Source organism: Diabrotica virgifera, chromosome 5 (genome assembly GCF_917563875.1).
Source record: "Diabrotica virgifera virgifera chromosome 5, PGI_DIABVI_V3a".
NCBI lineage: Eukaryota > Metazoa > Arthropoda > Insecta > Coleoptera > Chrysomelidae > Diabrotica > Diabrotica virgifera.
The window spans coordinates 5,671,310-5,698,813 of NC_065447.1; the positions used below are offsets into that span (position 1 = coordinate 5,671,310).

General features: G+C 33.1%; 1 protein-coding gene across 1 annotated transcript; it reads left to right on the top strand.

Annotated features, from left to right (window-relative positions):
- Positions 1-1,577: 1,577 nt before the first annotated feature.
- On the top strand, positions 1,578-26,911 carry LOC114331816 (glutathione hydrolase 7-like). Its single transcript, XM_050652243.1, has 8 exons — positions 1,578-1,745; positions 1,807-1,976; positions 7,336-7,484; positions 13,969-14,151; positions 18,423-18,571; positions 19,957-20,272; positions 22,987-23,252; positions 24,813-26,911. Exons 1-8 carry the CDS (start codon positions 1,730-1,732, stop codon positions 24,974-24,976), a joined length of 1,413 nt encoding a protein of 470 aa, XP_050508200.1. The 5' UTR covers positions 1,578-1,729; the 3' UTR covers positions 24,977-26,911.
- Positions 26,912-27,504: the final 593 nt, after the last annotated feature.

Below are 27,504 nucleotides of genomic sequence, written 5' to 3' on the forward strand. Positions count from 1 at the left end.
CGAAATCTTAAAAAAACTGCCAAGAAAAGGTGTCGTCGTAATATCCATTATTTTTTAATAACCTCCTGAGACTATGCTATTTTCCAGAGCAATGGAAGTATGCACAAATTATAATGGTACCTAAACCTTGGTAAACCTCTAACTGAAGCCAGTTCGTACAGACCAATAAGTTTCCTTCCGAATTTATCAAAAGTCTTCGAAAGGTTAATCCTTAACAGAATAGAAACAATTAATACCTATAGAAAACCTTATCCCAGATCATCAGTTTGGTTTTCGCTTAAATCACTCAACCATACAACAGTGCCATAGATTAGTCACCAAAATAAAAGCCTAGAAGGGAAACAAATCTGACTATCAGCATTCCTCGATATACAGCAAGCATTTGATAGAGTGTGGCACGAGGGTCTTCTCTTTAAAATAAAAACTCAGCTAACTGACCAAATCTACCTCCTCCTTAAATCATACTTGTCCGACAGATACTTCCAAGTTAAATACGAAGGTACTCTATCCAACTACCAGCAAATAAAATCCAGAATACCTCAAGGCAGTATACTTGGCCCATTCCTTTACCAAATCTTCACTGCTGATATTCCTATTAGCGAAAATACACTAATGGCAACATTTGCGGATGACACTGGTATACTATAGCATCAGACATCAACGAAATATTAGCATTTAACAAATTGCAAAATCATCTCAATGAACTAGAAGACTGGCTTAAATGCTGGAAAATAAACGTCAACACAAACAAGTATTGTCAAGCAAATTTCACAAATCAAAGAATTAGATGTCCACAACTACACCTAAATAATTCACCTATACCAATAAAAACAGAAGTAAAGTATCTGGGCCTTCATGTAGACGAAAAACTTACTTGGAAATCACATATTGCAGCCAAACGACGACACCTCGACCTAAAAGTTAAAAATATGAGCTGGCTAATCAACAGCAGATCGCAACTTTCATTAGAAAACAAACTGACCATCTATAAAACAATACTCACACCATTGTGGACATATGGAATCGAGCTGTGGGGCTGTAGCAAACCATCCAACACCAAAATACTACAGACATTCCAGTCAAAAACTATTCGTATGTTAGCTAAAGCCCCATGGTATGTGTCAAGCCAAACCCTTCATGCAGACCTCAACATCCCCTTCATCTTCATCAATGATGTGATTGCTGACCACTCCAGAAGATACATGAATCGCAGCGCAGACCATCCAAACCATCTCATTGACGAATTATTCAACCCCCCCATGGGTTGACGGACGTCTGAAAAGACTTTGGCCAGAAGACCTAGCTGCTAGGCTGCTAGGTAAATTCCAGAGAGTCGTCAATGGACGACACCTGCCACAAGCCAAGAACATACATCATATTTACTTATTACTGTATTGAAGTAGATTGTAAATTAGCAATAAATAAATAAATAAAAAAAGTAAATTATAGTTATAATCTACAATTAAAAGTTTTTCAATCACAAATTATTTGCCGGTGATGTAAAATAAATGAAGGTCATCAGACCCTCCTCACCTACGCCCATGCTCGCTAAGGAATGTAATGTACTGCTTGAATCACTTCTCTGTATTGGCCACCGCGGACGCAAGACCGTGAAAGCTGAAAGCCCACCTAAATGTACTGTTAACTCATTAAACAGTATTTTCACAGACCCGCGCCGATTCGCTTCACAAACCCGCATATTCGTACAAACTTTCTTTAAACTCCAACCATGTCCGACACTGCAGGTATGTATGAAAAACAATCGTTTTCCGTGGATTATTTTTCTTTACATGAAATCTTTTGTAGTGACTAGAGAAGATATTCCGTTGAAAAAAGGTAAGATCAACAGGAAGTGGTATACCTGTGGCGACGAGGATTGTATCAGCGGTTCGAAGTATGTAAATATTGCGTTCGGTACTCTTACAGCTATTATCACGTTAGCTTTAATTATTCAAATTAATTATGGAGATTACCAGGTAAGTGCTCAATTAGCATTAAGGACTTTATAATTATTTGATGAGTCTCATACAATAAGTTTCAAGATCAAATCTATTATCACTATTAATTGCGAAATACTTTTATATTATGTCCGTGTAGTTTTAAACATCTCTTTACAAATTTCACTATTTCTTTTATTGCTTGTCCTCTCCTATTGCTTCCCAGAACTTGTCCCTAACCTATGCTTCTACATCATAGGTCAGGGCAGGGACAAGTCAGGACATCGTGAGGTCCTGAGAAACACTTCCCTGGCTAATATTTGTTTATTTGCCCAAAAACTTATATCGGCCAAACTGGTAGAACCTTTGACAACCATATAACAGAACACAAAAGGGCTTTTGATAATAGAAAAACATATTCTACGCACGCATTTCACCTTCTAGATTCTAGATCATAATCATTATTTTAATGACTTTGATAAGTTTATTATTTATATCTACTTGTCTACTTATTATTTCCGAGCAAATACTTAATTACTCTTATACACTCACCGGCACGAAAAAGGACACCCCAAAAAATGGGTCATTTTTGATGTCTCGTATCTCCTAAACCTGTTGTCCGATTTAAATAATTGTTTTAATATGTTATAGCCTTATTCTTTAGCAATATAGCTGTAATAATGTTGCTAGACAGGTAAATTTTCATTGTGTACCGGGTGTACCAATCAAACTGGGTTTTTTTTCTAAATTTTCACAACACCCTGTGGAATATTCTAGCCTTTATAAAATATTGAAATTAAAACCCAACTATAGCCCCAGGTTTTCTTAACATTCTGTTTTTTTATTCATTCGCTTATGTTGGATAATAAAAAAGTTGGGGACTTTAACAACTAGCCATGTTCTTTATCAATACAGGGTGTTTCTAAATAAGTGCGACAAACTTTAAGGGGTAATTCTGCGTGAAAATATAATGGCCCTTTGCTTTATAAACCTATGTCCGCAGTCCGCAAATGCTTCGTTTTCGAGATACGGGATGTTGAATTTTTTCTTACAAATTGACGATTTATTTATTGCTCTAAAACCGGTTGAGATATGCAAATGAAATTTGATAGGTTTTAAGTTGCGCATATTTTCACATACAATTAAAAATTTTATATTCACCATTGGCGTGCATACGGGTCACATTACCCTATCATATTACCGCATGCACGCCAATGGTGAATATAAAATTTTTAATTGTATGTCAAAAAACGCGCAACAACTACCTCTTAAAACCTACCAAATTTCATTTGCATATCTCAACCGGTTTTAGAGCAATAAATAAATCGTCGGTTTGTAAGAAAAAATTTAACATCCTGTATCTCGGAAACGAAGCATTTGCGGACATAGCTTTATCAAGCAAACGGTCATTATTTTTTCATGCAGAATTACCCCTTAAAGGTTGTCGCACTTATTTAGAAACACCCTGTATTGATAAAGAACATGGCTAGTTGTTAAAAGTCCCTAACTTTTTTATTATCCAACATAAGCCAATGAATAAAAAAACAGAATGTTAAGAAAATCTGGGGCCCCAGTGCCGGTGCTAGGGTATAAGGCGCCCGCCTGCAATACTAGCTAAGGCGCCCTTCGGTTTAATTAGGTATTTACCTATATTTAGATATTTTATCTTCTGGCAATGGTACAAAATGTAATTAGGATGTAAATATCTTATTTAATTCTTATTATCTAAAAAAATTATTTTCCGGATTAAAATTTTTAATTTTAAATTTGGATTTTAAATTTTAAAATCCATAGCATTTTGAAAATGAGTGTTTGTCACACACTACGCATACTGGAGCCGTGAATAAAATTCTATTGCATTGAAAAATTTGAAAGAAAATAATTTTTCTATGATTTTGTGTAACACCAGCAGAAAAAGGTGCTCATTTTGGCGCCCCCCAAACAGGGTCGCCCGCCTGCAATGCATCCCTTGCAGGCCCGTTATCGCCGGCCCTGTCTGGGGCTATAGTTGGGTTTTAATTTCAATATTTTATAAAGGCTAGAATATTCCACTAATCCATGTGGTGAGACCGCTCCCCTCTGAAAAACATTTCTAATTCGGTTTCTCTGCGGATTCATATTCAAAAATGTCCCCTTTAAACAAATCTGAAGGGTGCCGGACGGAATTTTTGGGCAGAAATTGTTTCAACAATTTTTTAAACAAATACATAAGATCACCTTTTATTGCTCCAACGAATATATTTTTAGGTTTTTTGGCTCATTCTAAACAAGAAAGGTATTTTGTGATTTTTCTCAAAAATTGACAGTTTTCGAGTTATAGGCGATTTAAAATCTAAAAAAGGCGAAAATTCGCATTTTCGACGCTTAAAAACTCATATTTAAATTAGTATTTTTAAGGGTGCCAATAACTTGGATTAAAGTTTAAATATTCCTTTTAAAGATTCCGAAGAGTGATCGGGTCTAACTTCAATTTAGACCGTAGTTTTTTAATTGTTAATTATGCGTGTCCATCCGGTTTTTTTGACGGTGCGGCGCGCACTATTTTCAAAAATCTCATATTTTCCTCCGAAAAATATTTTTTCTAGATTCTTTGGGACATTCTAAATAAAATAAGTTTCTTGACATTTTCCTCAAAAGTTACTAGTTTTAAAGTTATAAGCGATTTAAAATGCGAAAATGTGTTTTTTTGTCATTTTTCGGATTTTAAATCGCTTATAACTTTAAAACTGTTAACTTTTGAGAAAAATGTCAACAAACTTATTTTATTTAGAATGTCCCAAAGAATCTAGAAAAAATATTTTTCGGAGGAAAATAGGAGATACGCATAATTAACAATTAAAAAACTACTAAATCGGGTCTAAATTGAAGTTAGACCCGATCACTCTTCGGAATCTTGAAAAGGAATGTTTAAACTTAATCCAAGTTATTGGCACCCTTAAAAATACTAATTTAAATATGAGTTTTTAAGCCTCGAAAATGCGTATTTTCGCATTTTTTAGAATTTAAATCACCTATAACTCGAAAACTGTCAATTTTTAAGAAAAAATACAGGATACGTTTCTTGTTTAGAATGACCCAAAAAACCTAAAAATATATTCTTTGGAGAAATAAAAGGTGATCTTATGTATTTGTTTAAAAAAATTGTTTAAACAATTTCTGCCCAAAAATTCCGTCTGGCACCAATCAGATTTGTTTAAAGGGGACATTTTTGAATATGAATCTGCAGAGAAACCAAATTAGAAATGTTTTTCAGACGGGAGCGGTCTCACCACATGGACTACACAGAGTGTTGTAAAAATTGAGAAAAAAACCCAGTTTGATTGGTACACCCGGTATACAATGAAAATTTACCTGTCTAGCAACAATATTATTACAGCGATATTGCTAAAGAATAAGGCTATAACATATTAAAACAATTATTTAAATCGGACAACAGGTTTAGGAGATACGAGACATCAAAAATAACCCATTTTTATGGGTCCCGTTATTCATGCCGGTGAGTGTATTAGGCTAGGCATTTCCGAGCAGTTTTAAACGCCTCTTTGTAAGTTTCGCTATTTATTTTATTGTTTTTCCTCTCATATTCCTTCCCGGGGACTTGTCCCTGCCCTATGTACAGGATAATATTTTTTTATTTCCCTCGTATTCTAAGCATCTTAAGGGGATAGGCGCAAAATGTTGGTCCTTCATTTTTTTCGAATCCTGAGAAAACTAATAAGTATATTTGAACAATTTAAACGCAGAATGAAAGATTACACCATCATCGAGGGCCGAAAGTCCCTGAAAACTTCTATAATGTTTATTTTAAATTATTCTGCGTTTAAATTTTTCAAAAATACTTATTAGTTTTCTCAGCATTCCAAAAAATTAATGCATTTAAATAGCATTGGACCAAGATTTTGCGCCATATCCCCTTAGACTTTTTACAATATGTACGATATTGATTGATTGATAAATTAATACAATTTTTCAGTAGTAGTACTATATGATGTCTATAAATATTTATTTTTGTGAACAGTATACTTGCATGACTTGTCAATTTGAGCGGCACGTTTTGGTTTATGTTTATTTATTGACTTTAATAAATAAATAAGTTATCGTCTTTTTGTTTCTATATATACTACAATAATAAATAATATAGTTAAATACTAAATCATGTACCCTATACAAGGACGAATTCGTAAAGCATTTATCGTAAACAACTATTCTCGTACTATTTAGTATTCGCAAAAATACCGTTTCGCATTTCATTGGAAAATTATGAAAATTTTGAAATCGTCACAATTTAAATTCTTGTTTCTACCACTTTAGTGATATTAGATTACATTATTCTTGAAAAAAGCCAGTACTTCTTTATACGAGGATGAGGTCGTTATAATATAAACATAATCTAAACAAAAAATAGGATTCTGTAAATTACTTTAACTACTTTTTGAATGTCGTTATTTATCATTGTAATTTTACCCAAAAGGATTGTCTTAAGTCATCATGATTCCCTTTCCCATTATCTCTATGCGGGGTCGGATTTTCCAATTGCATTGCTCCATAAGTTTCTAAATCTTGGGTCATATCAACATCAATCCTCTTTACCGACGTGTCCTGCCTAAACGTCTCCCCCAGGTCTTCCTCTCCTTCTTCCAGGAACCCGCAGTTCAGTCATTCTTCGTATTGGGTGATTAACGTCTTGATGTTGGAACATGACCAAACCATCTTAACTTATGCTGCTTCATTCGTTGTTCCTCTTTCTTTTTAACTGCCTAACATTGAGTTCCGTACTCATAGCTGGTCTTATGGCTGTTTTATGGAACTATCCCTTCAGCTTCATTGGAATTTTTCTGTTACACAACACACCACTCGCTACCTTCCATTTCATCCATCCAACCCTAATTATATTGCATGCATCTCCATCTATTTCCCCATTACTCTGTAATATCGATCCTAGGTATTTAAAACTCACTTTTCACAATAATTTCACCATTAAAAGATATAATTTTATTTGTAGTAACTACATCTTTAAACGAACATTGGAACACTGTTCCAATTTTTGTTCGAACTTGCCTTCAGTATTTCTCACCAACACCACACCATTAGCATACATTTACCACCACATCATCAGCACACATAATTCTGAAATGCGGTGTTGGTGAATAATTACAGTCATCGAAAGTCATTTTAATTTCCCTTGGTTGAACTATATTAGGCATATAGTCCCTAATTTATCCACCTTGTATTCTTCTGAGTCTGCTTGAGTAAGCTTTTAGGCTCTGTTTAACTACAAAACAAAAACAAATCTATATATTGTAACAATTTTTTTCAGGCTACATATTGTAATAAGATATTTAATCAGTATCCTTTGTAGGTGCATATTAAATTTTTAACATTCTTTTTATACTTCTAGGTTGTTCCACATGGTAGTGTAGCATCGGATAGCTTTGAGTGTTCTAAGATAGGAACATCAACACTGATAGACGGAAATGCAATAGACGCAGCAATAGCCACTGCATTTTGTTTGTCCGTCACTACTCCTCACCTTACTGGCTTGGACGCGTAAGTATAAGCTGATATTAAAACCATTTCATCCTCAAAACATGTTAAAACACTTCAGTATATTTTCGATTCCCCCTGTATGTTTAAAGTATTTGTTTTAAAGTGTGTTGAATAGTTATTTATGATATAAGTGTTAAAAGTAAGTACACGTTTAAGGCACACATGTGAAAGTTTGCAGAATGAGCGATAGCGAGTTCTGCAATTCACATGAGTGCCTTAAAAATGTACTTTTTAACACGCATATCATACAATATTTTTTCTACAAACGTAATTACAGGATAATATCTACAAAAACTTTTACTTGAACTTGACTGACATTCCATTTTTATATTTTTTTGACATTACATCAAAATTGTCTATACGATCAATACGAACTGCAGTGCCATAAAATTTTTAAAGCACTAGTGCCTTAAAGTAGCATTTTTAACGCTCGTATGGATAGGCTATTGATTACGTATTTTAGAAAGGAACTACAACGTTAACGGGGTTTTATTGTTTCATAGAGTCATTGGAACTCTATATATGAAAAAACCGCGGAGTGCTACCATTTAAAGGGGTGCGTTTTTGAGAAAAGGGTGAATTAGTCCCTAGGCACAGGGCAAATTAGAGTGAGTTCTATTCACCTTTGGTACAAACACGTCTACAGAAAAATTGTTTCAGGTTAAATTTACTATCGAAATATCACATTTTAAAGTCAAAAATATTTTTTTTTACAAAAATATATTCAAAAGAAAAGCAAGAAAGAAACACGAAAGGTAGCATTTTTGTTTCTTGCCCTACAACTTTTTTTCACGGGGATATAGGTATAGGCATTACTTCATAGAAAAAAAACTTCCATCCTTCCTCTTTAAACACTTTTACTTCGCAAACATTGTTCTTTAACTTTTTTTTACGCAGCTTTAGGTATATGCAATGTTACATTTAGTAGGAAGCAAAGTCAATTACCTTTAAAATGATCTATCGTATACGGCTGTATGACTATTTTTAAGTAAGATATGGTTTTTCAAAATTTTATACTTTTAATGATTTTTGATATATTTTACGATTATTTTTACATTTCTCATTATAACTTTTTATTGTATACTTAGGTATACACATTGTGCAATAAAAAGGAAAGCTTATTTTCTTTACTTTAAAATGGTGTATTGTAAAAAATTCTAGGTCTATTTTTAAACAAATGCTTTTTCATAGTTTGACATATACACATGCAATAGGTCCCACTAAGTTGGAACCATATGGAAAACTTTTTATTATTAACTTTATGAAAAAAATTATTCTTTATAAAATGCTCTGCATAGTCTAAAACCTAAGATGTAATCATCAGATATAAAATTTTATCAATAGTGTACGAGGTATGTTAAAAAATATGAATTTAGCTCAAGAGTAAAGTACCTTTATATTCCACAATATCGAAAAGTGTTATCAAGAAAAGTTATTTAGAATTAAAAATTATGTTACAATATGCAATTATATTCTTCTAATTGAAAAAATAAAAAAAAATTAAATTTTTTCTCAAATTACGGATCCCCTTGGATATCCCACGGATATCTTGTTTAAAAATAGTTCTAGAGGTGATTGCAATACAACATTTTAAAGTAAAGAAAATAAGCTTTTTTTATTCTAAAATGTATATACTTAAATGTACAAGAAAAAAGTCATAATGAGAAATTTAAAAAAATAATCATAAAATATATCAAAAATCATTAAAAGTATAAAAGCTTGAAAAAGCATAACTTCTTTAAAAATAGTCGTACGACCTTACACAGTGGACCATTTTAAAGGCAATTGACTTCTCTTTTTACTAAATGTACCATTGCATATACCTAGAAATGCGTAGAAAAAAGTTACAGAACAATGTTTGCGAAATAATGGGGAAAATTTCTCAAAAATTCTGTGAGCGGCAAATTTTGAAAAATTCTATTTTGGAAACTATAAATCCTGGAGTCTTCTACCAAACGTCATTTTAAAAAGGAAGGATGGAAGTTATTTTTTGCTGAAGCAATGCCTATACCTATATCCATGTGGAAAGAAATTATGGGGCTAAAAACAAAATTACTTTCTTTTGTGTTTTTTCTTGCTTTTCTTTTTAATGTATTTTTGTAAAAAAAAATACTTTTGACTTAAAAATATGATATTTCGATAGTAAATTTATCCTGGAACAATTTTCCTTTAGAAGTGTTTGTACCAAAAGTGAATGCAACTCACCCTAATTCACCCTGTGCCTAGGGACTAATTCACCCCTTTCTTAAAAACGCACCCATTTAAATGGTAGCACTCCGCGGTTTTTTCAAACATAGATGTCCGTTGACCATATGAGACAATAAAATCCCGTTAACGTTGTAGTTCCTTTTAGCTCTCTTATTTTGAACATAATCAATAGCCTAGGAGTGCTAAAAATTGCATTTTTAACATGGTTGTAGAAAAATATATTTAAAATGTAGTTTACAATATTTAAAAGCTTTTTGAAATAATAGTCTTATTTAGGGATGGATTATCGTTTTTGTACATTTGAGATAATCCAGACAATTGATTGATATTGTGCATTAAATGTTTAGGAGTCTTCTTGACGTGCCTATCCGTAACGAATGTTGGCGATCATCATGGCAATCTTTATCCTATCTGCAGCAGCGCTGAAAAGCTGCACAGATGTTGTGTTGAACTAGGTTCTGAGGTTTTTAACCAGGATGTTCTTCTTCTTCTTAACCTCCCTTTCCAAATATGTTTCCTTGTATGATGCCTTCTAGGAGGGAGTATCTGGATTCATTTCGCATAAGGTGTCCTTCTACTTCTTTAAGTGCTTTGTCCTCCCAGAACATTGGCGATCAGTCGCATGATCTTTACTTTGTTCCCAGTCCCAGCTGACCTAAATAGTGTCGTGGTACTTACTCCATACCACTGGCGGAGGCGGAGGTTCCTAAGTCATGATGTTTTTCTGCGTCCGGAGCCTCTATTTCCCTCTATCTTTCCTTGGATAATTGCATTTCATATAGTCAAGGAACCAAAGCTTTTCACCTCGCAATTTTTACAGAATGGATCAATTTAATTATTTATATGGGAAATAAGCCACAATTAAAATGAAAAAAATAATTTTATTAACGTTTCGACGCCCAAATCGGGTGCCGTTGTATCACAAGGTTTTTTCCTGGTTTTCCCTTGTGATTTACTATGAAGTCTCTAACGCGAGAATTTTACTGTCATTGCATTTGGTTGTCTTTTTACATGCTATAATTTTTTTGTGACGGATATTCTTGAGTTGGGGTTGATTTCATGTAATCGAATGAACTATCTTTCAGTAAGTCGTCCCAGGAACGCAACTCATATATATTGGCAATATCATTTTAAAGTCTTCTACTTTAAAATGTATAATATATGTCTAAATTGCCAATATAAATGAGTCAGATTAAATAAATTATTAGAAGAATTTTTTTGCTTAGCAACAACATTTTTGTTTATTTAGTAATATTTTGTATTTTGACAACGGCACCCGATTTGGGCGTCGAAACGTTAATAAAATTATTTTTTTCATTTTAATTGTGGCTTATTTCCCATATAAATAATTAATCATAAAAATGCCACAAGGAAATAGCTTCAGAACAACATGGATCAATTTGCTTGAAAAAATTTGAGAATAAGTAGAGGATAGTCCATGGATCAAAATCTATAATATGATGCAGACAGGCGCTTTTACCATGGGGGTGGTTGCCACCCCATATTGGGGGTGGAAATTTTTTATTATATTTTGACCGCAAAAGTTAATAAAAACATTCATTCTAAGCAAAAAATGTTCTATACATTTTTTTGATTTATTCGCTATCGAATGTGTTAGTTTTATGTCTAAAATCAATGTTTTTCGATGGTATACTCATTTACAATTCACTCAATTTTTGCCGTAGAACAAATTTTATCAAACCAAGTTCTTAGGAATTAAATTACCTACAATTTCATATTTAAACATTTTTTCGTATCTCTGATGCTAATCTTTCTATTCTGAAGAAAATGGCATTTTTTACCAAATTGCAAACATTCGTTATTCATTTTAAACTTCAGTTTTCTTAAAAACTAATCATTGTAAGCCAGTTAAACTTCTAGAATCTATTAATAATACATAAATAAAGAAGAATAAATAAGGCCAATTACTAAAAACACCGCTAACTTACATTATTATGCTTCCAATTGGATTTCTCCTTTTTTTTTTTTTAAATATATTGATTTTTAACCGTAACTTTTTTATTTTTTATCTTAGAAAGTTCGTTAAAAAAGAATTTTGTAGGTTTTTACAAGATCTATAAGGCTATTAATATTAAATTCTTTTCACAAAAAGAGGTGACATTGAAAGGTTGGTAAAGGTGGTTTTTACAAGTTTTAATTGTCAATAGCTCACTCAATTTTTGCCGTAAAAAAATTTTGCAAACTAATTTCTTGGGAATTAAATAAGCTACAATTTCATATTTAAATATGTTTTCGTATCTCTGATGCTAATCTTTCTATTCTGAAGAAAAGGACATTTTTTACCAAACTACAAAAACTCGTTATTCGCTTTTGACTCCATTTTTTTAAAAACTAATCATTGTAAGCCGATCAAACTTCTAGAACCTATTAACAATATATAAATCAAGAAAACCAAATCAAGTCAATGACAAGTTTTAATTAGGGTGGTGATTAGGGGGTTGTTTACGATCACTTTTTTGCTGAAAAAAATAGGGACTGACATTCTTTTCATTATAAGTCACTTAATTTTTTTAGCTAGAGATTTTTTTTATTTCTGGAGATACATATCTTTAAATACTTTAATTTAGTTTCAACAAGTTATCCTCGAAAAATGCATAGTTTTCCGTCCTTTGACTTTAAACCTACAATATTTAGCATTTGACATTTAACGAAGAAGAGCCAACATATAATAAATTATAGCTCGATTACTATTGGTCTTAAAGAAAATAAAAAAAAAAACGGTTTTGTTTATTTTTTCAAAAGGTACATTTTTGTTAATTAAAGTTGTTTTGATAAAACGAAAACTGTTTTAGTTATTAGCAGAAAACTGATTAAAAACATTGATTTTTTCGGTATAAAACTAACACTTTCGATAGCGAATAAATCGAAAACTATTAATTTTATCAAAAAAATGTATAGAACGTTTTTGCTTAATGTTTTTACTAACTCTTGCAGTCAAAATATAAAAATTTCCACCCCCAAGATGGGGTGGCAACCACTCCCATGGTAAAAGCGCCTTTCGGCATCATATAGATTTTGATCCTTAAACTATCCACTACCTATTCTCAAATTTTCAAGCAAATCGATCTATTCTGTAAAAATTGCGAGGTTTTGTCCTATTTTAAGCTTCATTACTTGGACTAATATTTCGAATTTCTCATCACGTAGGCAAAGTACTCTAGTTTTCTTCTTTTTATGGTATTCAGTACTTCCTTTTCTTTGTTTAGCCGCTGCATTGCCGCTTGATTTGTTACTCTGTTCATCCACGGTATCCTCAATATTCTGCGGTAAACTCACATTTCAAAAGTCTCAATTAATCCCCTTGCACATTGTTTCTGCGAGGCTCCACGCTTCCATTCCATAGAACAAAATGCTGAACACATATCAGCGTAATAAACGTATTCTTAGCGTAACTTTTAGCTCTCTGTTATTATCTTTTGCATTTTCCTAAATGATGTTCTCGCTTGCTTTATTCTGCATTTGATTTCATGCGATAAGTTACATTTTTCATTCACCCAACAGCCTAGATACTTGTATGCTTATACTCTCTGCAATATGTCTCCATTTATTCTAATATCTGCCAAGTTATTAGCTAAATTTTTGTCAAAAATGAGTAACCATTTTCGATTTCGTTGCAACACGAAACTACAGCCGCATCATTATTCCAGTTCAATCAGAGAGTGCAGCAAGCGTCTCTACCGTTAGTCTCAGCATCCGTTATGGCTTGCAAATTGTAGAAGCCTCGGAGGTGTTACCAGAGAAGGTTCCCATTGTTCAGTCTGGTAGGGTGTGGAACAACATTTTTTGGTGTTGTTTTATGTGCTATTAGATTGAAAATTAGTCTTCTAAATTTTTGTTTTTGCTGATGACCATCCATTGGGTTTTCTTTATATTTATTTTCCATTTCTTGGCTATGGTGCGTTACTGAATGTAGGAATGCCTGCAAATCAAACTAGTCCGTTGCTAGCAGAACTGTTTCATCAGCGTATCTCAGATTGTTGATGACTATACCGTTGGTAATTATACCCTCTGTTATGTCTTCTACTGCTTCTCTGAAGATATTTTCTGCATACAAATTAAACAGAGGCCAGGGCTCAACTTGGACTGTAGCGCCATAGGAGAGAGAGGGTTCATTTTGGCAGCTTTAGAAATCGTTTCAAAGCGTATCTCTTATTCAGACCAATTCATATTCATTCAAATAAATTTACAGGGAAATATTTATTCCTCTGCGGCTTAACTTAACATTTTAGTAATGCCTGATTTTTATTTTTTTTAGCGAAGGCCAGATACTGATTTACAATCACAGAAAGAAAAATCCCCCACTGGTAATAAATTTCTCGCATAAATTGCTTCAATCCAAGGATATACCAACAAGTGTTTTGGGATTAGCTTATGTACATAGAAAATTTGGAAAACTGCCTTGGAAAAATCTAGTACTTCCTGCAGCAAACTTAGCCAGGTAATATTTTGATCTGATTTATTAGATCAGAGAAAGACCTTGATTCTGCGTAACAAAAAAAAGTTGATTAATAGCAAGCTGAAAATTTTTTAGTAGCTTAACGGTGTCTAGTTGGACAAACTTTGTTGGATGGGAACACTGGAACAGGGGAAGTTTTAATTGTGGAACAGGTTAAAAATTTGGAACGTCAGACTACGAAAACGTTCCATGTATTTTGTCGGACAGAACTTCCAATTGATTTGTTACCATTTCATTAAACTCTCATGCAAAAATCAAGACAACTGGGCTTTTTAATGAGTGGAACACGAAGAACATGTCAAATGACAGGAATTATGTTGGTTAGTAATAGCATTCCGATTGTTGCATGAAAGTTTATTGAAAGGGTAACAAATCAATTTTATGTTCTGTCCGACAAATTAGAAGAAGAGCAAGATCAAGCCCGTCAAAATACATCTGACGTTTTCGTAATCTGACGTTTCAAATTTTTAAAGTGTTCCACAATTAAAACTTCCCCTGTTCCAGTGTTCCCGTACATCAAAGTTTGTCCGACTAGACACCGTTAAGCTATTAACAAATTTTCAGCTTGCTATTAATCAACTTTTTTGGTACGCGGGATCCAGGCCTATTAGTGATAAATGAGATGTCGATGTGAAAAGTTCTGTAGCTATAAATGGAGAAATGAGTTTTTTATTGAAGAAAAATGTTCTTCTTTGGTTCAAACATTGTGTCCAACGTCTTTTCAATAACAGCATTGTATTAGTGAAGTAATGATAGATGGACCGAGAACTTTCCACACTGCTCTTGTATTGTTCAGGATGCACAATTTTAGATAGGTTTGCTTCTATCTATACTTTAATAGTTATTTATGATATAAGTGTTAAAAGTACACGTTTAAGGCACGCATGTGAAAGTTTGCAGAATGAGCGATAGCGAGTTCTGCAATTCACATGAGTGCCTTAAAAATGTACTTTTTAACACGCATATCATACAATATTTTTTCTACAAACGTAATTACAGGACAATATCTACAAAAACTTTTACTTGAACTTAACTGACATTCCATTTTTATATTTTTTGACATTACATCAAAATTGCCTATACGATCAATACGAATTGCAGTGCCATAAAAATTTTAAAGCACTAGTGCCATAAAAATTGCATTGCGGTTGTACAAAAAACCCATTATTAAATAACTCTAACATCGAAATAAAAAACTACTTATAGTAAGTAAGTAGTAGGTATAATTTAATTAAAAATCTTCAAAATGTAAATGGATTACACTTTGTTCAGAATTAATGTTTTCAGACTTATCGGTCCATCATCAGTGAACTCGTGTACTTGCAAAATAGCCCCAAAACCAAACAGTGGTTATATTAGAATTCAATTTACATTCTTGCGTAAAATTGTAAAAGCTTAAAGCCGATGTTAGAGGATACTTTCCGGGAACATTACGAAACCCTACCCGAAATCTTAGTCAACTGGTCACTTGGCAGACTTCAGTTGACCAAGATGGTTGTCTAAGATGTTTTTTAACTACATGGTATATAGTATGAGTTTTTAACTACATGGTATACAGGGTGAGGCAGATAAAGGGCCTATTAGAAGTATCTCGAGAACTAAAGGCGACAGACTCATGAAAATTGGCATGAAGGGGTTTTGAAGAGTGATATATTTAATGAAAATATTTTCATCTATTTGCTACTTCCGGTTATACCGGAAGTTGCTTATAACTTCGTTTTTTTAAATGGGACACCCTGTATATTTTTACATTTTTGGATTCTACTCGAAGTCTTATTTCTTAAAATATGAGGTTTTGTATTGTTATACAGGGTAGTTTAAAAGATAATTAGGTTTTTTTTATTAATTTCGTAGCAACTTTCACACCCTGTAGAATTGGAGTAGTTTGACATCAAGAACTTTATTTATGTTCAAATGATTTTTAAAATAGTCTACTATTGTCAGAAATTATTAGTATAGCTAATTGTTGAATTTTAGTATACAGGGTTGGTCGAAACTCGGAATGAGTATTCTCTGAGTTTTTTTAAATGGAACACCCTGTATTTTAGTATTGTAATGAAATGATTTTTATGTTACTTTTTTTATTTCTTAAGCATTCCCTATACCTAACTGCTTTAATTTGTGCTTAATTCTTAATCGCACCAACAATCTTAACTACGTAAGTATTTTAATAGCTCAACCATTATTGGGAATTTTAACGATCAGTCTAGATTAATATGTATTTATTTCCGAAAAATTATTTGTGACTGAATATTTTCAAGGCCAACCTAATAAAATTTCACGTATTTTTTGTTGCAATTGATGTTTGGTTTGAATCACCAATAACTCACAAATTAAAGCAGTTAGGTATAGGGAATGCTTATAAAATAAAAAAGTACCATAAAATATAAATTCATTACAATACTAAAATACAGGGTGTTTCATTTAAGAAAACTCAGAAAATATTCATTCCGTGTTTTGACCAACCCTGTATACTAAAATTCAATATATAGCTATACTAATAATGTTTAACAATAGTAGACTATATTAGAAATCATCTGAACCTAAATAGAGTTTTTGATGTCAAAGTACTATAATTCTACAGGGTGTGAAAGTTGCTACGAAATTAATAAAAATACGTAATTATCTCTTAAACTACCCTGTATAATAATATAAAACCTCATATATTAAGAAAGGAGACATCGAGTAGAATCCAAAAATGTAAAAATATACAGGGTGTCCCATTTAAAAAAACGAAATTATAAGCAACTTCCGGTATAACCGGAAGTAGAAAATAGATGAAAATATTTTCATTAAAGAGATCACTCTTCAAAACCCCTTCATTCCAATTTTCATGATTCTGTTTCCTTTAGTTCACGAGATATTTCTAATAGGACTTTTATCTGCAGGAAACAGAATCATGAAAATTGGAATGAAGGGGTTTTGAAGAGTGATCTCTTTCATGAAAATATTTTCATCGATTTGCTACTTCCGGTTATACCGGAAGTGGCTTATAACTTCGTTTTTTTTAATGGGACACCCTGTATATTTTTACATTTTTTGATTCTCCTGGATGTCTTCTTTCTTAAAATATGCGGTTTTGTAATTTTATACAGCGTAGTTTAAAAGCTAATTACGTTTTTTTTATTAATTTCGTAGCAACTTTCACACCCTGTAGAATTGTAGTAGATGGATATCAAAAACTATATTTATGTTAAAATGATTTTTAATATAGTCTACTATTATTAAAAATTATTAATATAGCAAAATATTAAATTTTAGTATACAGGGTTGGTCGAAACTCGGAATGGGGATTTTCTGAATTTTCTTAAATGGAACACCCTATATTTTATTATTGTAATGAAATTATATTTTATGCTACTTTTTTATTTCTTAAGCATTCCCTATACCTAACTACTTTAATTTGTGAGTTATTGGTGATTCAAGCCAAACATTAATTTCAACAAAAAATACGTGAAATTTTATTAGGTTGGCCGTGAAAATATTCAATCACAAATAATTTTTCGGAAATAAATACATATTAATCTAGACTGATCTTTAAAATTGCCAATAATGGTTGAGCTATCAAAATACCTACGTAGTTAACATTCTTGGCGCGATTAACAATTAAGCACAAATTAAAGCATTTAGGTATAGGGAATGCTTAAGAAATAAAAAAGTACCATAAAATGTATTTTCATTGCAATACTAAAATACAGGGTGTTCCATTTAAGAAAATTCAGAAAATCCCCATTCCGAGTTTCGACCAACCCTGTATACTAAAATTTAATATTTTGCTATATTAATAATTTTTAATAATAGTAGACTATATTAAAAATCATTTTAACATAAATAGAGTTTTTGATATCCAACTACTACAATTCTACAGGGTGTGAAAGTTGCTACGAAATTAATAAAAAAACGTAATTAGCTTTTAAACTACCCTGTATAAAATTACAAAACCGCATATTTTAAGAAAGAAGACATCGAGGAGAATCCAAAAATGTAAAAATATACAGGGTGTCTCATTTAAAAAAACGAAGTTTTAAGCAACTTCCGGTATAACCGGAAGTGGCAAATTGATGAAAATATTTTCATTAAATAGATCACCCTTCAAAACCCCTTCATTCCAATTTTCATGATTATGTTGCCTTTAGTTCTCTAAATATTTCTAATAGGCCAGTTATCTGCCTCACCCTATATAGCACAGTCCCGGTAATTTTCCCGCTTTAGTTTACATTATTAAATATGTGCTTACTTCCGTTTCTTTTTAGGCAAGGCATCAAAGTAACTATACAATTGGCTCAAGCAGTGACTAATTCTAAACAGGAAAATATATTTGGTCCTCTAGAAACCGGCCAATACCTGCTACAAAATACACTAGCGACCACTCTTGAACGCATTGCAAACCTATCAGACACAGGTAAATAAATAACCAGAAAAGGCACTATTGTTTAAAATATTTACTTTCATACTTTTTAAAACTCATTTGGAGTGAGTTCGCCATAACTCGCCATCCTGGCGAGTGTGAGGGGGTATAGGGAAGGAATTTTGGGTTTAGGTAGGATAATACTGGGGTTTGGGCCTGGTTTCCTCTAAGTATGGAGTGGAGGAAAGACCAGGAGCTCGCATGGGCAGGGACGCTACCTCCCTTAAGTAACTATACCCTCTATCAGGATCATAGAGGGGTACCTACCCGCTACCACCAAGAAACATTGTACATTGGAGACCACGCTAACACAGTCGTAGTAGAGGAAGACCACAAAAACGATGGCTGGACGACATCAAAGCAAAAGTGGGGAGAAACTGGCACCAAAGAGCACAAACCAGATAAGAATGGTGGAATGGATCATGGGTAGGCCTTTGTCCAGAAGTGGATGCAAACCGGCTGAAGGAGAAGAAGATATTTTAGTTAAAGTGTCAATAAGCACAAGATCAAAATCATCTCTTCTCCATAAGCCCTGCTATTAGAATTGGCAACGTTGCAATGAAGGCTTAGGTAGGCCAATCGCAGTGCAAATTGCTCAGAGGCACTGTCACATAACTCAGCAACTTTTCCAAATGCCTAAAGTAGTACTTAACCTCCATATTTGAATCTTCATCCTTTCATGGGCCGTTACTTTTCTTTAGTTTCTCTATTATTTCTTTTTTATTAAGCGGTCTTGCCTCACCTCTAATCGTTCTTCATCGGTATTTTCCTTCAGTTCTTCTTCTTATTCATAATATTATGTTGTGGGTATTTTATTTAAACGCTCTTCAAGGTGTTTTTTTCTATCTGTTCAGTATTTCCTTGTCGCTTACTAATTCCTTCCATTTTTGCTTTTGTAGTGTAGGTACAGGTGTAAAACTTTTTCTCATTTTCTCCACTTGATAAAATTTCTCTATTTTCAAAGCTTTCTTCTATGCATTTCAATTTACCTTTTTTGTATTTTCTTTGTTTTATTCATATAATTCTTTTGCCTTGTTTCCTTTTTTCGTTATATTTTCTCTCCATTTCTGGTGTTTTTTATTGCATCATTTTGAATCTTAATTTATTTCGTTCAACTAGTTCTATTTTACATTCTCATCCAACATTCCTCATTCCTTATTTGGGACGGTATTAATCCAGATGATATCCAAGAGTGTCCAATGAATGTCTTGAATCTCATATAGAAGCTATTAGAGCTCTTTAAAGACAGAAAGCGATTGATTAAGGTCACTGTATAAACTGTTTTTAACAACAAGGTCAATTTTGTCAGATGTCTAATAATTTTATCGTTCATTGTATAACAAATAAATATTTCTAACATACCAACATAACTTTTTCAGAACTGCATTCACTTTTGAGAAACTTTAACGAAACTGCACTAACGGAGACAGTAAAAGTAACAAAATTTAAGAACTTCGAAATATACGTCCCGCAGAATGACGAATCGGTCGGCCAATTTCTTGTGGACGCTCTTAACGAATTGGAGAAGATGAATTTAAACGATGCTGTCTTTGCAGATCCCAGTTATGCCCACGAGTTGGTGGACGTTATTCAGTACTACCAACACGAAAATACTACCTACAACTTATTTCACGAAGGAACTATTTCAGATGTTGCTGTTATGGATGCAGAAGATAATTATGTCTCTTTAGTAACGTAAGTAAATTTTTGTTTTAAGTATACTTCTTCTTCTTCTTCTTCAAGTGGCATCTACGCGACGGAGGTCGGCAATCATCATAGCTATTCGGACTTTAGAAACGGCTGCTCTGAAAAGTTCATTTGATGTATATGTTACCGTTAAAACCCGATTTCAGATAAAACCCGAATTTACTAGGAAGAACTAGTTTTAACTATACGCTTTAGACAATTCTAGTTTTAACTAGTCAAAACTAGATTTGACTGCTACATTCAGTTAAAACTAGTAATCCCGAATGGATTTCATTTAGAGTAATTTATACTAGTTCAAAGTAGCTTTTTTGGAATTACTGGTGAATACCAGTCAAAATTGTTGCAAGAAACAAGTATGTATTACGGCTTGTTCGGGGTAGTGTTAATGACGAAGGCGGCCAATCGGTAGTAAAGTAGTGTGTGAAACTGTTGATTGTTTTGCATCGTTTTTATTGGTTATATTACACCACTGTGTATTATTCACCATTAGTAATAATATCGAAGATCAGATTGAGAGCAGAGATATAAGAACGTGAAAAGAACGTGTTTTGGAAATGATTTTACAAATGGAAGAGACAGAGAAGAAAGAAAGTCACTACAATGTTGTGACCAAAAGCATATATAATAAATTAATAAGTACAAGATGCGGAACTGTCTGCCCAGAAAACACCATTACAAAATTGAAGACTAAGATGATTTAGAATTGTTGAAGCTGGCGAAATAAAAAAGTTAGCTTCTAAAATTGATCCCATCAAATATTATGTACCTGTCGAAAATATGTTCGCTATTTTTCATGGAAATCGGGTTAGGTTGAAGACTGAAACCGCCAGGAAATAGGCAAATATAACTTTTTATTGATATATGATCAATACTTTTATACCAATGTGTAAAACCTGTCAACGGAAGAAGAGTAAAAATATAAAAACGAAGAGAGGTCTTGTGTCCAAACCTATATTGCATTCAGAAATGAATAGTCGCTGTCAGGTAGATTTGATCGATATGCAATCACAAGAGAATCCCATTTAAACTACTCTAAATGAAATTTAGCAGTCAAATCTAGTTTTGACTAGTTAAAACTAGAATTGTGTAAAGCGCTTAGTTAAAACTAGTTTTTCCTAGTAAATTCGGGTTTTAACTGAAATCAGGTTTTAACGGTAACATATACATCCGTACCATTCTCTCAGGTTGCGCAGCCACGATATTCTGCGTCTCTCTATGCTTCTTTTTCCTTGAATCTTTCCCGGCATAATCAATTGGAGCAAGTTATATCTCTCTCCACGTGTAATATGTCCGAGGCAGATATTCTAATTTTCTTATTTTGCAATGATGGTATTTAACATTTCCATTTCTTTATTTATCTTTCTCAGAACCTCTTTGTTACGTGTTCTGTCCACGAAATTTTCAGTATCCTTCTGTACATGCACAGCTCGAATGATTCTAGTTTTTTCATTGATGTAGCAATCAAGGTGCGAGCTTCCATTCCATAAAATAAAGTCGAAAATGCGTAGCACTTAGCCAACCTAACTCTTAGCTCCAACTTCAAATCTCTTGTGTAGAGCACTTTTCTCATTTTGTTAAAATTTTCTCTAGCCTTTTCTATTTTGATTTTGATATCCTGGAAGTGATCACCTGTGGAGTTGATCATTGTTGCAAGATATGCATATTGCTATTAATAAACTTTTTTTTGGTAAGCGAGATCCAGGTCTATCATATACATAAAATATGATGTTTAGCAAGTAGGTACTTGGTATTAAGGATCGTTATTCCCTGGTAGTTAATACATTGTTTTCTGTTTCCTTTTTTGTGGATTGGTACAATAGCCCCTTCTTTCCATTCATCTGGCATTGTTTCTTCTGGTCAAATATCTTGAATTAGCTTGTACAGATTTGTACAAAGCTTCTCTTCCGTGTGTAAGCACTCTTCTGTGAAATGAAATCTATTAGTGTATAAACTGGAAAAATAAACGGACATATTCAAGAATATTTCAGAAGAGCTCAATACTACCAACTTATTAAAAATAGTTAGTAGGTACTTTTTTACACTGTCTCTATTGATAATTGAACCGTCTCTGTTTTGAAACATATATGATTAATCGTACTAAAATGCAAAGTGATTTCAATTAAGGTATTATTTGCCATATGACCCCATTTAATAAAATTTTACAAAAGGTGCCTGTTTGTCGTTTTCAATGATTTGGTCAATAAGATATAAAAATAATGTTTTTCTTTTTCTTCTACGGCACTACAGCCCAAATTAAGCCTTGGCCTCCTTTATTTTTTGCTTCCACCCTTGCTTATCTGTGGCTGTTCTTCTCCATACACGGACTCCTAAAAGGGCTTGTGCGTCGCTGTTTACTGTGTCTTCCCAGCGTTTTCTTGGCTTTCCAACCGGTCTCTTTCCCTGCATTCTAGCATTCAGTGCTCTTTTTGGTAGCCTATCCTCTCCCATTCTTATCACATGTCCGGCCCATTGCAATCTTTGTATTCTAATGAAGTCTGACAGGGGTGTTTCCTTATAAAGTTGATAAAGCTCGTTGTTGTATTAACTTCTGAAGATTCCGTTTTCTGTCACAGGTCCTAGTATTCTCCTCAGTACTTTCCTTTCGAAAAAAAAAATGTACAGGTATCCAAAAATTTGTCAAATTAAGTTTTATGATTCGTAATGATTGATATATACCTACGTAAGTATTATACTGATTTTAGGGGTATGTACCAATTTTTCGGTTCGGGCAAACGATCTCCGGATGGCTATCTGCAAGATAAAAAAGACCAGGACACTATGAACAGCAGGATGCCGGTTTTAATTTTGGACGGTTGGTATATTTGCGGAAGAAGGTACGTCTTTTCAGCGAATAATTTAGGAAGCGCTTTGCAGATAATCAGCAATTTATTGTTGCACAAAGAAAACGTTACAGATGCTATAGAGGCTCCACGGTTGTATATTGGAAACTGGACTGTAGGTTTTGAAGGTAGGTAACTAACTTGATATAAGTATTATTGCTCTGAAACTTTTTGTGATATTTCTTTGCTATTTACTCTATTTAATAGGAATTTTCTACGTATTTTCTTCTTCTACGTATCTATTAATGAAGGTTGGCTATAACCATTGCAAATTCGTCTTTATCTTCTGCTTTTCTGAAAAGCGTCTGTGTGTTTAACCCGGTCCAGTCGGGAATATTTTTCAGCTGGGATATTTGTCATCTACCAGGAAATCTTTTTCCTTCAATTTTGCCCTCCATAATCAGCCAGTGGCGGCTTGTCCTATGAAGCAGGTGAGGCATTGCCTCACCAGTACATCAATTGACTATTTACGTTATTTCGTTGTTTTATAATCACTTTTTTAAATATAATTTAGCTTTTTGAAATTTCCTAAATACCTTTATTTTTATGAAAAAAATTAAAATCGGTACGGCCCTGACTCTTTATCTTCTTATATATCCGTCTTCCACGTGCCATTCCAACTTTCTCAAATCATTACAGCTAGCCTCACACCATCTGCAACACCTTTTTTAAGTAAACGCGAAACAATGAGTAATTTAACTGTGGAAATAATGCTAGATAATTATTTGTTTAAGAATTTTACAAGGATTTCAAAAAGTGATTTCGAACTATTGTTATCACCCAATTTTGAAAAAATGTAAAAACGTTGAATTATCCACGTCCGTCCGTCTGTCGGTCCGTAAACACAATTCCTCCGTCATTATATGTATTAGGCAGTATGACAAATGAGCTGTCGAATGAAAGCTTCATGGTAACTGGATATAGGCGGTCTAATGGTGCATTTCACTTGCACTCACATTGACGGCCTCCTCACTTAGCGCTCATGGTTAACAATTAAAAATAGCAACTCAGTAATAAAATAATGACAAAATTTCTTCAGGGTCCTGTAGGGGGGCTTTCAACTTTGATTCAGTCACTTTTTGACTTTCATAATAATAATTTTTGACCGAGTTATTAAGCCTTGAAAATGGCCATTTTCGCGTTTTTCAAAGTTTAAATCGCGTATAACTCAACAACAGTCAATTTTAGAAAAAAATTACAAGAGACCTTTTTGGCTCATACTGACCCACAGAATCTAAAAAAATTATACGAAGTGAAAAAATTTATTTTTTGAATTTGTTTAAAAAATTGTTTAACGAATTTTCCGACCGCTGCACCTCCAGGCACTCCGTGTATTTGTTATAAGGAACTCTCTTTAAGTGAGTTTATGCAACAAAATCGAATCGGAATATGTTACCTAACGGGGGCGACGATACAGCATGGATTATCAGCTAACAACAATAATTCAAATTCCGGCCTCCAGTTACGTCATGCGATGCGCGAACTCGGACGTATTTGCGCTACGGGAAGATCCTATCTTGTTGTTTATAGTATCATGAGTATTCTTGCTGAATATTCGGAGTTCGTTCTGATGTTACAAATTCTATGGTTATTAGATTTCTTTTTTCATATTGATATTATGAAAATATTAACAACAATTTAAATAAAGTTATGCATTATTTTACCAAGTATTTTAATTATTGTTTTAGCTTCACACCGGCCTTACTTTCCGAAAGAAATAACTGAGCATTCTCCGTGGAAGTTCAACATAATACCAGAGCCTTACCAAAGCATTAACATTGTTTTTAAAAACAAGGACGAACTGAGTTCTCATTCCGATAGTAGAGGAGGAGGAATAGCGAGCAGATTTTAATAAACAAAGACAAAGTCTTAGGCATTCATATCAAGATATGTAATTTTACCTATAAACAGAATCTCTAGACAGTGGGTACATAGATACAGTACCAATAATGTCTATTGTAGAAGAAGAAAAATCACTCCACAATAGCCCTGAGCACCTAATAGTGATATCATACGACAAACTCTTCCGTCTGCTACTGAAAATAGACTTTCCTCATTAATCTGAAACTGTGTCCTGATTTTCTTCTTAAAATTCTATTTTTATGTCGCTAATAAATTATATGTACCGGGTGGTGAATAGGAACACGGGCCATAGGAAACTCAACGTAAAATTCTAAACTGTTGGATTCCTGCTTCCCTAATTATTTTACATCAAAAGTCATAAGAAACTATTTGTAGAGAATTGAAATCTGTATTGAAAACAACTGTTAATATTGTTCTACGAACAATAATTATTCAAAATTTTGTAAAAATATAATACAATTTTCAGAGAAATACGCCAAAGTTACGCCACACACAGTGCAATAATGTGTATAAGATTGCATTCGGTGACAATGAATTTATTATATTAACAATTTGAACTGTCAATTTCTTTATTTATTTTATCATTTATTGTTTAAAACACGATAAAGTTGATCAGATACCCTCAGTTAAGGAGAAAGTATTAATAATAAAGATATTTTCTTCAGTCAATAGTGTGCTCACTGTCAGTTAAATAGTAACGTGTGGCCTAACATGCCCACACATACCTACTGCAGTAAATACATTATATTTTTCAAAATTTTGGAATGTGTTTAAATCGTAGAACAATTGTAACTTCTGTTTTTAATACAGATTTCAATCCTCTACAAATAATTTCTCATGACTTTTCATGTAATATAATTACGGAAGCAGGAATTCAACAGTTTAAAATTTTACATTGAGTTTCCTATGGCCCGTTTTCCGATTCACCACCCTGTATACCCCGTTAAAGGTTTATACAGTGAGCACGTAAAGGTTGGAATAAATTCATTTTCTCGAGAATGGATGATTTTGGAAAAAAATCCCGAAACAGGTCAATTTTTATTTTTAAATTACCACTTTTTGGCATATATGTAATACTAGTGACGTCACCCATCTGGACGTGATGACGTCATCGATGATTTTTTTAAATGAGAATAGGGGTCGTGTGATAGCTCATTTGAAAGGTAATTCAATGCTTCATTCAGTAATATAAACATTAACATAATTATTTATACAGGGTGTCCAAAAAAAATTTTTTTGGATCAAATTTATTGACATAAAAAGAAGAATGTATGTAATTTATTTAATTCAAAATACATTTCACTGCTCTCAGAAAACTGAAAAAAATGTTTATTTGAAAAATGATCATTGTTTTTCGCTTAAATTAAATGTTCAAACTGTCACGAGGCTGGTGGGTGGCGGCTTTAATATTGAATTTAAGCAAAAAACAATATTTATTTGCCAAATAAACATTTTTTCCTGTTTTCTAATAGCAGTAAAATGTATTTTGAATTAAATAAATTACACACATTCTTCTTTTTATGTCAATAAATTTAATTCAAAAAGAATTTTTTTGGATACCCTGTATAAATAATTATGTTAGTGTTTATATTACCGAATAGAGAATTGAATTACCTTTCAAATGAGCTATCACACGACCCCTATTCTTATTTAAAAAAATTATCGATGACGTCATCACGCTCAGATGGGTGACGTCACTAGTATGATATATATGCCAATAAGTCGTAATTTAAAAATAAAAATTGACCTGTTTCGGGATTTTTTTCCAAAATCATCCATTCTCGAGAAAATGAATTTATTCCAACCTTTACAACAAATGTACATAGATATTGTTAACGGCTGTGACTGACATTTCTATTCTTAATATTTATTAATGTTATTGTATTTTTGTATGTTTTTTTAAATAAAATATTTGTAATAAAAATTGTCTGATTTTAAACAAGTAATTGAGAAATAAAACTGATAGAATGGAGTATCCTAAAACCCGATAGAAGATTTGAATGTAACACAACCAGGAACCTAGGTTCCAAATTACAAGTCTCTAGGACTTTTTCTTAAAAAAAAAGATGTAAGAATACTAGAAGATTTCTTCCTTACACCAAGAGGACTCCGTGTACCAAGTTTCAAGACTCTAGTAATTTTTGTTACTATCCCTGGAGCAGATATAGGTTTTTGGCGTGTACCATTGCCCTTTGAATTCTTTCTTCCTTTGCGTCTGAGGTGTTTTGTTGCATCCTGCCTGATACCCAAGAAGCAACTCTGCTGGGGTGGGGTATCTTCCGTTGCCTGGTTCCTCCTTGTAAAAAAGCTTCCTCGGTGGTCTTTGGACTTGGATGTCCCCACATCTTCCTTGGAATGGCTACAAACACTGATATCGCCCGTATTTGTTGTCATTGTCATTCCGTGTTCTTCCTCTAGTAAGCACACAGCAGAGAAAAGTCTTAGTTCTAGAACGAAGGAATATTAGAATATCTGGGAATACGTGAGATGAAATAACAGAAGAAATTAGGGGAGTGC